Source organism: Bradysia coprophila, chromosome IV, assembly GCF_014529535.1.
Source record: "Bradysia coprophila strain Holo2 chromosome IV, BU_Bcop_v1, whole genome shotgun sequence".
NCBI classification, from domain to species: Eukaryota; Metazoa; Arthropoda; class Insecta; order Diptera; family Sciaridae; genus Bradysia; species Bradysia coprophila.
This window is the reverse complement of record NC_050738.1, coordinates 9,643,464-9,661,777: the sequence shown is the minus strand read 5'-3', so window position 1 is coordinate 9,661,777 and position 18,314 is coordinate 9,643,464. Positions and strand designations below refer to the sequence as shown.

Sequence of the window (18,314 nt, the reverse complement as noted above, 5' to 3'; positions counted from 1 at the left end):
GAGGTATCCGACTCGAATATAAGGAAATGAAAGTGATAAGGTATTCGGACCTCCTGAGTTCAAACAACAACTGCATTGATCTCGATCACCTATCTTGACAGACCAGAAAACATTTTACCTATTCACGTTCATGTTAACATTTCCCGTCTCTTTCGACATATTCATTACAAAAAAAAATGTTTTAAAGATTTAGTTGGAAAACTCCTAAATTTTTCCTGAATTTGAACTTCAAAATTCCTTATTTTCACCTAATTTTTGCCATAAACCCTCCTTAGTAAGGCAAATTAATTTTGCATGGAAGGCCTGTCCTTAGAGAATCCAGAAATTAAAAGCCTCAACCAAATTTTGCTATTTAAATGTGTTTTTGAAATAACGTGATAATTTGATACAATCATCACAAGAATGTTTGTATCATTTCTAGTGCAGACGGGGGAATATTGAATCCCGTTTCGTTAAAGACTAGGATTAGGACAAAAACTAGGAAATATTATTCGGAATCGGAATTTGGAAGAAAGATGCTTTTGTAATTCTAGAGATTTTATAGTCTGCTCAGAAGATAAGTAATGTTAAAATAATCGAAGTAATAGAGTTGAACATATTGTTTATCAATTTTATCAGTCTTTTTAACAGATTATTATGCCATTACTTCCAATAAGTTTTCATTTGAATCATTGAGAGTTGAACGATGGCAAGCTCAATCTAATCATCATAATGTTTTATAACCATTCGAATCTCTCGGATGTAATATCAAAATTTGGCGCTATTTCTATACGTCAACCCTTGGAGCAGGAAAAAATCATGTTTGTCAATGCAACCAACGTGACCATCAAATATACAAATGACGTATGGGGATCGAAAATATAAATAAATAAAAGTTATCAACACGCAAAGTGAATCACAGTTCCTAAATTTAGGAATATTTTAGCATTCCGGGAATTATTTAACAAATTCAGTTCGCTATAAAGTTGTGAGTAGAATAGTGTAGTTTAGAATTGCGCTTGTGGACTTTTCAGTTGTTTTCGTGTGCATATTCGCCATATCGCTATAGTCACACAAGTTTGCTATCAAGGGTGTGGGCACAAATTTACTAAAATCAAACAAAATGACCACAGCGAACTTTACAAACATTGGTGCCGGCACCATTGGCCCTTCATCTGCATCAGCCGCATGTACCTCACAAATTGAATTGACGCTGAGTTGCCAAAATCTACTCAATTGTGACGTCATGTCGAAATCAGATCCATTCTGCATTGTGCAAATGAGGGAGCCCTGGCAAAGCAACTACTTTGAGGTTGGTCGCACCGAAATGATTGATGATAATCTGAATCCGGAATGGGTGAAAAAGTTCATCGTGAACTACAACTTCGAGACAATCCAAAAGATTCGCTTTGAAGTGTGGGATAAAGATGTATCGGGTGGAGACGATTTCCTTGGCGAATATGAAACAACTGCGGCAGAGATAGTTTCATTCAACGGGCGTCAATTTCGTGGTAAACTGAAAAATAAACGATCAAGCAACGCTGGTCATATTGTTATTGTGACCGAAGAAGTATCGAGCTGTAAGGAAATCGTTCAAATGGCATTTCGATCCAAAAACTTGGCGAGAACATGTTTCCTTTTCCGAAATGATCCGTTTCTAGTGTTCTCACGGTCGAACGAGGACGGCTCGTTTTCAGTGGTGCTGAAAAGTGAAGTCGTTAAATCAACGCAAAATGCACAATGGAAGCCAATGACAATCAAAGGAAGAACCCTATGTAACGGGGACAACGATCGAACAATCAAAATTGATTGCTACGACAGTCGGAGTGACGGAGATCATAAATTAATCGGTACTTGTCAGACGTCTCTACGCACACTGAAGATGGGGGTGGGCGAAGACAACCAATATCGTCTCAGAAAAAATCCAAAAAGTAAGGAGCATACTGGTCTATTGGAGCTGATAAATATCACCGTAACTGAGGAGGTTTCATTTTTGGATTACATTCGTGGAGGAACGCAGATGCATTTCGCTGTTGCCATTGACTTTACTGCCTCGAACGGATCACCTATGGACCCACAGTCGTTGCATTTTATGAGCAGTGAACCAAATAGCTACGAATTGGCATTGCGGAGTGTCGGTGAAATTGTGCAGAGCTACGACTCGTCGCAGCTGTATCCAGCTTTCGGTAAGTTGTTGTCATTCAAGATAAATTTTGCCAATTGCCAATTATCTCAATTCTTTCAGGTTTCGGCGCCAAACTACCGCCAACGGGAAATGTGTCTCACCAATTCCCATTGAATAACAATCCATCCCATCCATTCTGCATCAATATTCAAGAAATTATGAACCACTACCGCAATACATTGTCAAGAGTGCAACTGTTCGGCCCGACCAATTTCGCTCCGGTAATTCTCAATACTGTTGAAATAGCACGGCAGTATCAAGACGGAAAGCATTACTTTGTTCTGCTGATCATAACTGACGGAATAATATCCGACATGCATGCAACAATACGTGCGATCATCCACGCAGCAAAACTACCAATCTCGATAATTATAGTCGGCGTTGGGAATGCAGATTTTAGTGCGATGGATGAACTGGATGGTGACGACACTCGATTGAATCTGGACGGTGTATATGCCGAACGAGATATTGTACAATTTGTACCGTTGAACCGGTTTTTGGCACAGCGCGGATCATTTGTACGCTCTCAGGCCGATTTGGCAAAAGCGGTGCTGGCTGAAATTCCAGATCAAATGACGGGTTTCATGAATTCTAAAGGGTATAAGCCGCAGCCAGTTCCGATCACAGAAGGTGTACCTTCTGCACCAATGGGTTAATTGAGATTTTTTTTGTATTCAAACTTTATGTCGGGATTCTGATGTCGGGATGATTGTACTTTATAGCTAATACAATGTATTAAGCTATGCGTCGATATGACTGTGTTTAAGTGTCTACTGTGTCTAGTCATATAAGGAGTGTATAAAACGAAAACGTAAATTTTTTGAATGTTTTTATAAATGTTAAATGTTGTGATGAAAAGTACAAATGTAGCGAATCATGCACAAGTGCAGTAAGTGCAAAAATGTCCACGTACAAAACTTTACCTCAACCATTATTTTTACCTTCTTACTTTGCAAGTGAGTTCATTGAATTGTGTTGAAGATATTGTTAAGTTCTGATTGAAGTAGACTAGTTCTTGTGATAAATTTCGAACTTTCAATGCTCACAATGGACACTGAATCAAATTATAGTTTTACAAGTTTTACTATTCCTAGTTCTATGACAGCGATATCTGTCTTTATAGCTTTCTTAGCTTTTTATGAGAAAATAAATACATTTTTGGTGGAATGGACACATTGACTATTCTTATTTAAATCGATTAATTGCAAGAAATTTGCTTATCATTCTTCAAATAATTGCGGTCAAACAACTGGACTGAAAGACCGAAAAGCATTTTCTAGACTAGAAGGGAGAAAGTTTTTTCTCTAGCTCCCACTCAAACTTCACAGGATCAGATATTGGATTTTACACGCTTTCTGCGAGTGAAATTTTGTTTCTGTTAGCGGAACGAAAATTTCTCTTTGGGTGCATAAAGCATGTAAAGTATCGACTAGTATGAATTGTTGCTACGAGAACCAAAATGGCTATTTATGATATCGAGTGCAAAGTACTTTATTAGGCTCTGATGTGTAATTATAACAAGAGACCGCAGGCCTGTATAACATGAGCGGAGTGAAGGCTACATTCAAAATTGCTAAAAAAAAACAAACTGCTGCCGGCCGTAAGTGAGTTGAAAATTGAACACAAAAAATGAGAATACTTTGACTAACGCAGCGTTAAATTAAAGACTCTGAATAGGTCATGTCTCTCTTGAACTGAGCCTGAACTGAGAATACTTGAGTCTGAACTGACCGGACCTGAATTTAACTGAAAAGTCAGGTCAGACTTCAGTTATAACTGAGATTTTTTCGGGTATGCCTTAAACCTGACCTTGATGTACCTGAACTTTTACTGATTTACCGATTTCAGGTAAATTCAGACAAGGTAAAAATGTGCAGGCCCGGTTTTACAAGCGACAGAATGAAAACTAGGACTGGAGAAAATCTCAGTATTTCGCCATTTTCATCTCCGTAGGATATTTAATTTCATACGTGCTGTCGGAGAAATATAGATATGATGTCTATTTCTGTCAATTCCCACGCGAAATGAGAGAATACAGAAAAAACGTTGAAACGATGATGTCTCTGAAAATCCCGAAATCTATATATCTCTGACTCCACAACACCATTCAAAAGTATAGGCTTGTTCCAAGGTCATACGAATTGTCAAATTTCAGTCAAATTTTATCCATAGAGACACTTGTACGTAAAATCGCGTAGGCAAAGCACCTAGCAAGGTACTAGAAAAAAAAGTAGTACTTTAATCGAAGTATGCGAATGTTTCCATACCTTTTTTTGCTTAATGTCATTGCAAAATTACCATTAAGGCTGCTAATGGTATTATTGGTATCAAAAAACTACTCTATTTGACGTGTAAAAACCTCTATTACCCTGCTAGGTGCTTTGGCGTAGGTTATGTTGCTGTGGATGAAATCGATGCCGTTCGCGTTGTCAAAGTTCTGGTTTACAGTTATTTGTAACAAATCTTTTTGACCATTGGGTGTTTTCAGTGCAAATTGCCAAAATTATAGACGACGCCAAAAATTTGAAAGAATGATCCTTAATATTTAACCTATCACATATCTGTTACCGACAACGACGACAAAAATAATCACAAGCTTTGGGTAATATGGTCCTTTATAGGGTGTCGGGGAATCTCGCACACGCGATCATAGTATGCGTCCTTTTACGACATGTAACGAAAAGTCATGACTGTGCGAGATTCACCACTTAGATGTGAATCTCGCACACCATGAATTTGTGTGGTGTGCGAGATTACCCTACCCCCTTTATACAGTAAAATGTATGTTAAAAAATTGAAGTACAAGATTTGAATTCAACCGATTGAAAATACTTTGATCCAGGGCCTATTTTTTAGAATATTTTTAAGAATTTCTAGAATTTTCAGAAAATTTTAGAATTTTTAGAAAATTTTAGAAAAATTTAGAAAATTTTAGAAAATTTTAGAATTTTTAGAAAATATTAGAAAATTTTAGAAAATTTTAGAAAATTCTAGAAAATTGAAGAAAGATTCTAAAAGCAACGTCTTAAAATAAGTAGATAATACGTGAGTCATATTTTGCATGTTATATTTATTGTAATTAAGCCGACTTCTTCTTACAATACTTATTGGAACCGGTACCTCCATTATAATTACGTTTACGAGAAGAAGGTTGAACCTGATTTCTACGTTCTCTAATAGAACTAGTTCCGCTTATTTTAGGATCCTCAGTGGTCTTATCAGCAATATCATCTATGATATTGTCAGTAACCACAGTTTCAGGTGGAAAGTCTTCAGCTTGCGCAGGTTGAATGTCTTCAACTTGTGCAGCTTGAATGTCTTCAACTTGTGCAGCTTGAATGTCGTCAACTTCCGTTGGAGCATTGCAGTAATGCTGTAAAACATGCGTATACAAATCGGGCGTTAGCCATTTCGGTTGTCCAGGTCGTTCAACTTGTGCTTTCTGTTGACTTATAATAGTTTCTATAGATTTTCAGAGAAGCATTAAACGTTTCGTTGCATCCTCTCGATGGGCATTTGACGATACAGCAATAACTGTCCTCTGACTGTTTTTGGTATGAGCCGGAAACAATTGCAAATTGCAGATCGTTGCTGGCAATCTGAAGAAGTTTTCCTTATTGAAAGTTACAAATAGTTGATGTCCTTTTCTAAATACCTGACTTAATGATTCGTTGCGATAAATCCAGCTTCGCACTGTTCGAAATAGCAACGAGACATGAACGTTCTTAAAGTTATCGACCTCCTGACTATTTGTTTGGTGAGTGACATCGGAGTTTGTTGCACTATAGTCAGCTGAATTCTATTCACAGATCGAGAATTAATAAACTAAATATTCAGAAACACAATTGAAAACTATACACACGTACGTCTTGATTCCAAACATTTTAGCGCAAAATTCCCGAATTATGGTTAGCACGATTCGTTGTCCGATTGAAAATTGGAATTGATTTTTGCCTTTATGAAACCTTCCTAAGAAGTCCGGCAACGTTTTCCCATCAGAAAGCATGTCGCCATTAAATTTTGTTTTCATGAAATTTTCCAATTTGTCAATGTAATTTTCATCGAGGCGGGAAATAACACTAGCACAATCCAAATCGTGAAACGTTAAAATATTCCGTAAAACATTTGGAATTTTTATTTTTAATTGTTTTTCAAAACCGTTAAAGAGTTCGTATCGTTCCAAATTCCAAGAGACTAAGATACTAAGAATTCCAGGTGTTTACGAAACATTTTAACGTTTCATGATTTCGACAGTGCCGGAGTGCTTTCTCGCTTCGATGAAACCTACATTCTCAAACTGGAATCTTTTATGAAAACAACGTTCAATGAAGATATGGTACCTGATGGCAAAACGCTGCCAGACTTCTTCGGAAAATTTATGTAATACGAATTCCTTAATTTCTGACCTAATTAAAGATGCTTCCAGCCTATCGACTTATTTTCATAAATCAGGAGAAAGAACCCACAAGTTAAAAAATATTGCTAAAGAAAGCAACTTATCAGAGCCACTTCGATATTTGGAATACTTCGAAGTGCGTTGGACACAATTTACTTTTGAATTATTCAATGTAACTCTAAGAAACTGGCGTGCTGCAATGTCATACTTTAAGAAAGAAAATGAAGCTGGACTTCCCGTGTAAAAATAAAAGTCTCAAAAGCTCGAAAAGAGACGTCTCACAGTCTCAAATCCTTTGTATTGGGAGACGTGAGACGTCTCTTTTCGAGCTTTTGAGACTTTTATTTTTACTAGGGTTTCCACTCGATGGCTCTCGTACGACCGAATCCGACTTCTGGCTTTTTTATGTGATGTTTTGTTTCTTCTCAAAACTTTTCAAAAAACATTTGAAGATGACACCATATCCATTTTGGATTTGCCGAATAAAAAACAAAAATTATGTGAGCGATTATCGGAATGCATACATATGCCACGGGAAAATGGTTGGGAACAAGAATTCTTAAACAATATCCAATTGAAAGATGACGGAAAATATTTTTTTGGTCACAAATTATTGGAAAACGTTGGCAGATCAAATAGATCACAGCGATGCATTTTCTCCGAATCGAATAGAAATGACATCATTCAAACTCTTATTAATTTCGTCACTGAACGAATGAACATCGACCAGGAACTGCAAGAGAATTTGCAACCCCTCGGAGCAATTAGCACTTCTTTTTCACATCAATCACTAAAACTGTGCTATAACTCAATTGTTTCCGATTTGAGCGAAGAAGCATTTTATAACGAGTACGTTCAGGCAGCTGGTCTAATTAATGGAAAAAAATTCGACACTCCACTTGAAACGTTGCAAGAATTAAATCGGCTGGATCCCGAAAATTTTATCGTATTGAAAACAGCACTGGCTAGGGCTGCAGCTGCGAAACCCCATTCAGCTGACGTAGAGAGATCGATAAGTAGGAAATTACTTTTTCGCCAAATAACATCCCAGTAATGCTAACACATTTTCTATGCAGGTGTTTACAATCTATTCAAAGACAGTGATCGTACGTCGCTCGCACCCGGTACACTCTTTAATTATCTTTACATTAACATGAATATGGCGCCTCTATTTGAGTTCGATCCTGGTGATGCTGTCAAGCTCTGGATGGGGAAAAAGAAGAGATGTCCCCACTCAGGCAGCAAAGTCAAACAGCAGGAGTGGTACAATGGAGTATTTGCCGATGCCAAACAGCACAAAAAGAAAGTTATTAAAAATATCATTAAATTTTGAACGTTGTAAAAAAAAAAAAATTTCAAAAAGAACAGATTTCTAAGTTAGTACTAATTAGAAGTCTTGAAAATTTTAGAATTTTTAGAAAATTCTAGAAAATTTTAGAAAATTTTAGAAAATTCTAGAATTTTTTAGAAAATTCTAGAAATTTTAGAAAATTCTAGAATTTTTTAGAAAATTTTAGAATTTTTAGAAAATTTTAGAATTTTTAGAAAATTTTAGAAATTGTTTTCTAAAAAATAGGCCCTGCTTTGATCGATAGAAGTAACAGACCCGATAATAATACTGGTTATATGCTTGCCGTCTATAACAGGTTAAAGGAAAAATATAACAAAAATTTACTTATTATCGGGGAACAACGATTAAAAATCCGGCTTTCCAATGCGCCCATCTTTCGATTTTTAGGGTCCTCTCAAATTTTGTCAATTTGCACTGAAAACAATCATCGGATAATTTTGAGTGGTCGTGTACGTGACAATGGTGACAAAGTATTTTTTAAATGCGTTAGAAAACTAGAATGTTATTCTTCCAGACACATATTCTCGTTTGTCACGTAAATATAGTAAATTTCTGTTTTTTGTGCGGTTGACGAAAATATGTACTAACCTGAAAAGAACTAAAAAATTGGTTACACCCTCGTAGATGTGACACACCATATTTCCTCTGTCCGCTGATCACATTGTGGGAGACGAAGGAAAACAATCCAGATTTGAATGAAATGTAATTGTTTATTTAAATAACAGTATTTAGTCCATAAAATGTTCTACCCTATTTTACAAATATTTACACTAAACATTTTCCACAAATTTTTAATATTTTTTTTTTCTTGGGTTAAAATACTAGGCATGTTTTGAAGTTGGTGTGATAAAAAGAATTCATTAAACTTTGTTTTTGTATAATCTAATTTAGGCAATTAGTGAGCTGTTAATTTTTCGTTATTAATTTTCTCTCTCGTTAAATTTTAATTTTCGTAGTGGCCACTGTGAAGACAATGTATATGCGAAAACTCACAGAAAGAGCGAGACAAAGCCAGAGGTCATGTCATCTGTTATCGACTGCAACGACATAAATAAACGATGGATCTCTGCGTAGTGTGGACTTATATATTTTGTTTAAATTGCATGTTTAACGAATGAATTAAAAGATTCTGTCTGATACTATGAACCTTCTAATTCAATTCTTTGAACAAAGGAAGTGATAGATTGAGTAATTATGTTGTGCTACACGCTAGACTGCTAGTGTAATGTTGAAATTAGTACAAATGAATGGACGTCAACATAGAGATTTATTGTAGAGATTCTAGTACTTTCCCTGAAACTATGGGCATGCAATGCAGTCTTATGCTGAAGCAATGTGAATTATTTCTTTCATTTTCGAAGATCAAATGATTAAGGTCTATGGCAAATCTTCAAAGCTAACTAATTATTTCCTTTGTGTCGGTCTATCGAATGAACATGAAAATGAATTTTATTGATATTGTGGTCACTAAGCGTTTACGAAATATGGGTGAATATGGGTGAAATGGACTTTTTCCATGCGACTTGCCTGGGTCGCAATACATCGAACAATCGACATTTTGAATTTACACAACACTATGCAAATCAGCCTTGATTGGTATACAAAATATTGTATAATGTGTGTTGTGTGCTGCAGTCATTATATTTGGATGGACTTATTTACAAATTTTTGATGTTTATGATTTTCCTTAAAGTAAATGCAACAAAATGCTGTAATATGTCGTGTGTGATTGTTTTTCTCGATAATTTTACAAAAATTTTCGGTATAAAATGCTAAAATGTGAGTCGTATAATAACTCTAAAAAAATCGTATCAAATTTTGGCGCTGTAAAAGATTCCCCATCATCGAAAATTTTAGTTCATTTTGTATAAAAAATGGTGTATACTGTGCTGCTGGCAGAACCTGCATGTAATTATACTTATATAAAATTTACGACTTCGTTTATTGCTTAGAGCTAATCAATAATATCACAAAAACATTTTATTTTATGAGCGCAATCGATTATCGAAACAAAATTTTCTTCTCTTTTTTTTGTATCAAAAATTATTTGTAAAAAATTGTGAATGGAAAATTCAGACCGTAAAATGGTCGAACAAAATTTATTTCTTCAAAAGGCACCAATTAAGCCTTCATTTTATTAGTCAATTTCGTATATAATCATTTTTCTAAGTAATATCCGACAGTTCAATTAACTCGCAAATTAATTCTCGCATTATAATGGGATCGGTCTATTAAAATAAAAGTGGTGATGCCCATCATTCATTTGTTGTGTTGTCTACAATATTTGCCACTGGCTAAGCATTTGATATACACTTGGATTAAGGTGTCGTTTTAAAATTGAAATGAAATTATTTTTAAAGTTTAGTTAGCGAACTTTGTCTTTTCTTGTGTTTTTAAATTAAGTATTTTTGGTGCTTCTACTTTAGAGTAGACATAGACACATCCTAGACTTGTGGCCCTTGAGGGCGTTAATATGTGAAGTATGTCATTGTTATATTTGATTAGTGGGAGTTCTATGTTCGATGACTTCTCTGGAAGTCGAACCGTAGAGTTTTATGATATTACAGTGCGTATTGTTGCTAATTTTCTTCGAGAGAAATCATCTGCAGTCAAAAATCAATTTGACCAGAAACTTTAGTGTTTAAAATAAAATAAAGAAATTAATTAAGGAATTAATTTCTGAAAATTTCTAAAAATCGTAAAGATTCTCACATTATCTTAAAATTAGAAATCGAGGTACGTTTGGCCACTGTTTCTGTGAGAAACTTCAATATGTCTTTCGACATGTTGCATTAATATGCAGTTCAAAAATACCATTTCTCATCAGGCCACAGGCGACAGTGGCAAAGAAATGACCAAACTACGAGAGGTAGTCATAACTTTATGCACGCTATTTTTCAGTGAATCATTAGCTAAATGAAGAAATAAAATTCTTCAAAACGCCTCATCACTAAAAAACTTACAATCCACGTGCTGGAGTACTGTAGTTATAGCCACTACAGAGCAGCACATACTGCGAAAGAAAAAGCACATCAGAACGATGTGTAAACTCATACACAACAGACCTGTAAACAAGTCAAATGCTCATGCATGAGTAGTTTGATTCTTCTACAGACACGATGTGCAATGTGTCTGCATTTGTTGAATTTGTTAAACCAAACAGATGAACCGATCATCATTAAATTGGTTAACATAGAATGCTAAATTAGAATTTTGTAAGAATTTTTAGAAATTTAAAAAAATTTTACGTCCCAAACTCTTTAAAATTATTGAAAATTCCTAAAAAAACCTACAAAATTCCTAAAGGTTATAAAAAAAATCTTAAAATTTTGTAGAATTCCCTGTTTGCCATGTTTGTAACGTGAATTCTGAGTTTCCGTTACAAACAGTGTCGGAATTCTACAAAATTGTAAGATTTTTTTTTAAACTTTCAGGAATTTTTTATGAGTTTTTAGGAATTGTCAAGAATTTTGCAGGATTTTACTACGTAAAATTTTGAAAAATATTAAAAATTCTAACAAAAGTCGAAAATTAGGATAATTTTTTATGAATTTTCAGTAATTAAAGTGGAAGTAAATTAAAATGATCGACTCTGAGTGCATCCACATTTGAAATCCAGTATAGTCTTACATACCGCCCATTCGAAATGTTTACATTGCATTTGTTGCATGCACACGTATAAGCTCGACTTCGAAGTATAAACGTGCGAGCGCAAGCTCAATATACCGAAAAAACATTGTAAATGTATAAAAATCGATCAAAAGCTTGTTATTTAGTTCTATACTCGTTTTCAAATCACGATACGCTAAAAATCTTCAAAATCGATCACTTCAATTTACCCTGCCTTTAATTCTTAATTCAGAAAATTCCTGAAATTTTCGAAATTAGGAATTTTGAGAATTTAAGACTTTAACCTCTGAATAATATGTCCTGGTTAGAAAACCACCTTTTTCAATTTCTGAACGACACACCTAATACCAAATAGAATGCTCAACGCTTCGATAAAATATGAATCAATTAATTGTGTTAAATTAGGGGGAAAATTGTACTTTAGAGAAAAAAATAAATTAAGAAAATAATTTTTATATTACTATATTGATAAAGTGATCTCATTGTTTTAATCAATTAATTATTTTTTTTGTTTTTTTTTTTTTTTTCGTAATTATTGTTTACAGATACACAGATTCGGTCCTTTCCTTTTCACCTCCTTTTCCATCTCTGATAATATAAGATAACAATAATTTTTACTTTATATTTTTGGTTCAGTTTTGAATTTATTAATGTTTTCCGTTTGTTTGTTAATTTTATTTATGTATTTTTAATAATAAAAAATATATAAATAAATATATATATTTTGCTGCTCCGATTACACATTAATACTTAGGTCTAATATAGATACTTTCCATCGAGTTATTCTTTGCGCATAATTTTTTATAAAAAAAATGTTTAATTCTTTTGACATTTTTGCTGTTTTTTTTATTATTTTAATATTATCATATCTCATGTCACATCGGTAATCCTTTACATTTTTGCAAAACGCTCTGGACATTTTTCTTTTCTCTAATTTGGATGTAATAATTTCTGTTCTTAATTGATTTGCTCATTTCCATAATATAAATTAAACCGAAACAATCAAATAAAATTTAAAATTAAAAAAAAAACATTTTCCACAGATCAACTATATTATCTCTCTCTCTCTCTCTATCGAATTTTTCTTCCTTTCCTTTCCTCAATGTAAATTTAGTGCAATCAAATTATTGTTCAATATATTCGCTTTAACATCTCGGAACACATGCTGAATATTATTGGTATCAACGGCCGTAGTGAAATGATGATAAATTGCAATATCACAATTACGTCGTACATTCAAAAACATATTCGATATAAATTCGTGCACGTCCAGCAAATTATTGGGATTGCCTTTGAATTGGGGATAATAGTGGCTAATGTCCAGTGCACTTTTGCTCAGAATTTTTTGTTCAAGTAGATCGGCTTTATTAAGAAATAATATGATCGATATACCTTCAAATGTTTTGTTATTAACAATGGTGTCGAATATATTTTTGGATTCTTCTAAGCGGTTCGTTGTGCTGCAATGAAATTTGGAAGAGAAAACGGTTTTGATTAGACAAAATAGTAGACTGGACCGACGAGAGGGAACAACAATTTTCATTTTAATCAAGTGACTGTGAGAATCTACACAGATATGCCTCATAAGATACCCACTTGTAGGACATATTGTTTCGAGACAACCCCCAATTAAGGTGAAGCTGACACTTCATTCATCAATATATCCCATATTCTCATGAAGAGTTTGAAGTCCCTTCATATAATAGCTATTTGTTCAACGAAGGATGAAAAGGTGGAAATTGTAGGGTGTTGTTCGTGGCCAGAGCGTGGCAATGAATTCACCCGAGAAAATGCAATTTCCAACCTTTCTCCCGTGTTAAAACCAACGTTTTTTACAACAAAGGCTCATGAAGCCTCAGCTGATGTGAGAAAATGACTATCTCTCGCCTGCGTAGTGAAAAGTTTCTTTTTTGTATTAGGGACTGGACATAATAGTATGTAACGGTATTTTTCTAGCCTACCACTCTACCTGCTGTCGTTACGTAACAAAAAAAAAACCAAAGAAGATTTAAAAGAAAAATTCGTTTACTTCACAACCGCTTCTTCGTCATCTTTGAACCAATCTACGTTCTGACTTGAGAATACGTGCCCCAAAAACCGTTCGTTCACTTTGACGAATTGCTGCTCCTCGTTTTGAACGGAATGTTAGGACAAATGTGTTCAAGTTTTGCGCGAGAAATGCAAAAAGGTAAGGAGAATCGAGAAAAATGGGAACGAGTCCAAAGACTTTCCTTGAAGATGAATATTTATGACGCCGAATTAATGAAACATGACTGACAGCTTTATTCGGTCGTTCATGTGAACACCACCCCACATGCACGTCTGTACCAAAACTGACTGGGGCAAGTAAATTGACAATTTATATGCAATACAACAAATTGAGAGAAAAATACATATTTCAGGACGCAGGTCCAAACTGTACAACGACTCTAGAGCAGAAAATTATCTTAAACTGACGCCCTAAGCATTATCGCCTGATGGGGTTGGTCAGAACGAATAGCATTGACTTTCTAACTCAAACTAATTTTCATCCCTAGGGGCGGAATACTACGGGTTCAATGTTAACCAGCTCAGTTGACCATGTTCTAGTTTAAATTGTATTTGACGTTGAAGGACGGTGGTAATATTTTCGAGATTTATAATTTCCTAAATTTGTTTGCGGAGTGACTCATATTTTGAGAGTAGTGAACTCCTTGATTGATTCAGTGATTGAGTGATTAATGACGAAGAAGTAGATGTCTGCAACATTATTCAGTGGATTTCTGATCGTAATAGCGGTAAGCTTAGTTGCACGGAAAATGAAAAACTTCAATTTTTTGAGACACTAATAGAAAACACTAACGCAATGCGTTGCGCAGAAATCACACTAAATTGAGTGTATGTCAAAATACTCACCGATCTTCAGCTAAAACCTGATCGAACTCTGATGTTGACACTAAAAATAAAATTGAATTCACCGACTTGTCTTCGAAACACTTTATCCATTTCCGTCGCTGTGACCTTTGTCCACCCACATCGACGAATACAAATGGAATGTTCTGAAAATGGCACGGTAAAAACGGTTAACGATTTGTTACCACACAATATGCATCAAACGAACCTCTATTCTAATCGTAAATTCATGGACACCTTTGGTTGCCTTACGACAGTACAATATATCCTTGGCTGTTGGAACGTAATCAGGCTTTTCTATTCGATCTATTTCATTCATAAAATAACTAACGGAATCACTCTGAAAAACAACGATAATTAAACATTTGCCATGCGCTCTTCTACCTTCATCGTCACATACAATTTGAAACTCTCTCCGTCGATCAAACGCATCTTTGATCGCTTTGTCCTGCCATAAGTCGCTTATTACCGGCGCACATTGTCGAAACAATCGAATATCCAATTCATTTACATTTTGTATATCTAAGATTTTATGCGCCGAGTACTGTCTCTTCGGATTCGACCAAGGAATGTTTAATATTTCGCGAGCATCGACTAGCACCTGGTGACGAAAAGAAACGAATTTTCGAATACAATAAAGTCTCGAAATTCATCCAATGGCAATTTTACTCACTTGCATGCCTTTCACTAGATTTTGGTATATTACGTGCTGATATTCGCGCACCAATTCTGGCTCAAAATTAACGCCATGAATGATACGCATTTGTTTCAAAAATGTGGACTTTCCAGATTCGCCAGCACCAAGAAGTAACACCTTCACCTGTAAATAAGAGAATTGATTATTTATCAAAGAAAAGTAGAATATATGTTAGAATTCAATCAACCCGAAACTCAGTCGAGTTACTAGTCTTTTTGCAGAAAGATCGGTTCGGGAGTGCATCAAACGTTTATCTCTGTGTCATTCTTCATCTTTACCTCCCTTTCAGAACTAATTCATAGATATTTTACTCGAAAATTAGTTTAAGAAAGTATAACAGTGCCCCACAACACTTTAAAACATCCAGCCAAATTGTTACATTAACCAATACAAAAAACATTTGTTCTACGACTTTTGTTATCTATCTTAAACAAGGGAAGCCCCAATGCACGGCAGAGTAAAAAAACAGGCAGTAGCGGTTCATTTTTGAAAAGTCAAATAAAGGACCTAACACCACTGTATGAAAATGGGCTCAAATGATCACTGACTTAATAAATTGAATTAATTTTATTCGCAAAATATAAGACTACTAGATAATTCAGGTTCCTACTCAAATCAAACGCTTCTGCCTGGTTTATTTAAGTCTGCCATGCCTAGTGTATACAACCAAACATCGTAGAAAATTCTAATTGTGCTCAAAATGAAGATCGTCGAGCCAAACGGAGAATGGTATTGAAACAATAAAGTTTTGGTTGCCGGTTGGGCTTGCCTGACAAATTCAAAATTTGAGTTGTCCGGCCCGCCCACATTTCTTGACCAAATATTAACATATGCTGTTTTCGTCAGTGTTTCGCTTCAAAAAATGTTTGTTTATTCTACCAACTTTAACCTGTTTAAGACGACAAACAATTGACCAGTATTCTGGTCTATTACTTCCATCGATCAAAGTATTTTAATCGGTCGGTTTCAAATGTGATACTTAGTATATGAATCAATTGTAAATGGTGAAAAATAGCAAATGCTTAATAAATATGAATCAATCAATCAATCTTGTACTTCAATTTTTTTAACATGTATTTTCCTATATAAAAGACAATATTGCCCAGAGCCTGTCATTATTTTTGTCGTCGTTATCGATAACAGATGAAGGTTACCTTATGGCCTAATTCGATCATTGTGGCAGATAAATCTTCAATATCAGGTCATATGTTGACCATTACCATCTCTTCAATAAAGAGAGAAGTTTCGCCTTATTTAGCTTGTTTCCTACATTTTTGGTTTCTTTGACCAACCCCAGGGCAACGACTAAATTATTGACATTGAACGTTTACAAACGACTTCAACATCCGCTATCGACACTGATAACCAAAATTTATAAAGTGCTGGAGCTGCCCTACACAACAAAATTGAACGTGTGTTGAATGATTTAATTAAGTGAATGCTTAAACCGAATCAAGTAGAAGAGTCGATAAGAGTCCTCATGCAATGTTTATTGCCCCCTGTTTCTGTGAAAGGTTAGGCAATATGGCTAAATTACAATATGCTTGAAGATAGTAGCTAATTTGCTCGCATGCTCATTCAAAGATTTAATTAGTTTGACAGTTTGGTATGTGGTGTGGTACGAAAATCATGAATCATGAATTCGGAGAAGAGTTCAAAAAGAAAGTCGAAGGGAAGGTTAGCACACCGGAATTTCCGAAAATGTTTTTTTTTCTGTCTGTTTATACTTTTCTAAATTATTAAGTGTCACTTCGCATTGATTTGATTTAATACATTCCTAAATGCACGTCAGAATTATAGCGTCTATAAACCGCTATTGAATCCGTTTTGTCATGATCATAAAACTTAAATGATTCCACTAACCATACACTAAAATTTAGGTACTTGCTAACCGTTTCATCTTCTTCTTTTTTTGTTATTTAATTTAAAGAGACGATAAAATATGAAGAGACGGATTTCTTTTTTAAATAAAATAATTGTACGTCGCATGACACATAGGTACTTCATTATTTAAATTAAAATGAAGCGAGAGCACTAATTGACAACGGAAATGATGACTTTACTAACATACACCAGCATCATTGATACATTCTTTTCTTTGTACGTCTTTTGCTACTAAACTACTGGTATATTGAATTCACATACCATTTTCGATCAGCTAGGCAAATAAAGAAGATGAAAATATCACGACGAGAAATATGTAATAAAAATTTATTGGGTACAAACATAAAAATACAGACAGTGTGTCAGTCACAGACAAATATTAGGAAATTGTTAATTAAGCAGATTCAACTGCTGGAAAAAAAAAGTTTTTCCTTTCGATTAGAACGTATAAAACAAAGTCTTTGGCTCATAAAATCCACCTTTTCAACTACACCGCCTTAATTGATAAAGTAAATACGAAATTTATTTTGCTGAAAATATTGACAGCGAATAAACAAAAAAAAAAGGAAAAGAGTTTTCATCGTCATTTTACCTGTCTTTTACGTGCTCGATCTTCCCGTTTTAAGGTTTTATCAATTTGACGGGATTTGTGCCGTTGTTCCACTTCTTCCGGACTGCCTCGCCAGAAATATGTAAACAAATCCTCACAACGGATACATGTAAATGTTCTACCTCGGCTGTCGGCCATATTATGCGACACTTTACTTTCATATAAACATAAAACACCTTTTAGCAACATTTACATTGCACTAACCGATTTAGCTGCCCGATAAATGCATCATTCTAATCAAACTAATTGGATTGAACACTTTTCTCGCTTATTTTTCCACCTTATAACTACAGCAAATTGAGCACAAACATAAAAGATTACAACCCGTCAATCGAAAGTTATATATTTTACTTTTAATACCCTGTCAAATTGTGAAAAGAATGTGATCGCTACTTTCGGTCGCACGCATGTACAAACTTGACTGATATCACGATCATTTACACCTATTTCGAATGGATCTGCGTCAATTCTAATTGGAGCTGAATTAAGGTGCTTCGTTGATCACAAATCGAAAACATTTTCATTTACAGAATAATGAAGTTTCGTGTAGAAAACTGATTTTAAAAGACATTCTGAAAATAGGGAAAGTTATGGGTATCATATCGTTGGCATTGGATATAAATTGAGTCAGGTTGGTATGTCTGGTTAATTATACGAATGGCTAACAACAATAGAATTCATCGAAAAATG

At 34.7% G+C, this 18,314-nt stretch overlaps 2 protein-coding genes across 2 annotated transcripts; one reads left to right on the top strand and one right to left on the bottom strand.

The window, feature by feature from the left end:
- Nucleotides 1–820: 820 nt before the first annotated feature.
- On the top strand, nucleotides 821–3,330 carry LOC119066133 (copine-8-like). The gene is made up of 2 exons (XM_037168424.1): nucleotides 821–2,165; nucleotides 2,225–3,330. The coding sequence occupies exons 1-2, from the start codon at nucleotides 1,103–1,105 to the stop codon at nucleotides 2,818–2,820; spliced, it is 1,659 nt and encodes a 552-aa protein (XP_037024319.1). The 5' UTR covers nucleotides 821–1,102; the 3' UTR covers nucleotides 2,821–3,330.
- An 8,740-nt stretch (nucleotides 3,331–12,070) lies between these two features.
- Nucleotides 12,071–18,064, bottom strand: LOC119066084 (guanine nucleotide-binding protein subunit alpha homolog). The gene is made up of 6 exons (XM_037168352.1): nucleotides 17,607–18,064; nucleotides 15,107–15,253; nucleotides 14,834–15,034; nucleotides 14,642–14,773; nucleotides 14,437–14,579; nucleotides 12,071–13,001 (listed from the first exon to the last, which is right to left on the bottom strand). Exons 1-6 carry the CDS (start codon nucleotides 17,811–17,813, stop codon nucleotides 12,641–12,643), a joined length of 1,191 nt encoding a protein of 396 aa, XP_037024247.1. The 5' UTR covers nucleotides 17,814–18,064; the 3' UTR covers nucleotides 12,071–12,640.
- Nucleotides 18,065–18,314: the final 250 nt, after the last annotated feature.

Excerpts from the sequence above, each read along its gene's own strand:
- LOC119066133 (XM_037168424.1), top strand. The coding sequence starts at position 1,103 with ATGACCACAGCGAACTTTACAAACATTGGTGCCGGCACCATTGGCCCT. Across the intron at positions 2,166-2,224 it reads GCAGCTGTATCCAGCTTTCG|GTTTCGGCGCCAAACTACCG; the intron begins GTAAGTTGTTGT and ends CAATTCTTTCAG.
- LOC119066084 (XM_037168352.1), bottom strand. The coding sequence starts at position 17,813 with ATGTTGCTAAAAGGTGTTTTATGTTTATATGAAAGTAAAGTGTCGCAT. Across the intron at positions 14,774-14,833 it reads GACGGAGAGAGTTTCAAATT|AGTGATTCCGTTAGTTATTT; the intron begins GTATGTGACGAT and ends GTTGTTTTTCAG. Across the intron at positions 13,002-14,436 it reads CAGGTTTTAGCTGAAGATCG|CACAACGAACCGCTTAGAAG; the intron begins GTGAGTATTTTG and ends ATTTCATTGCAG.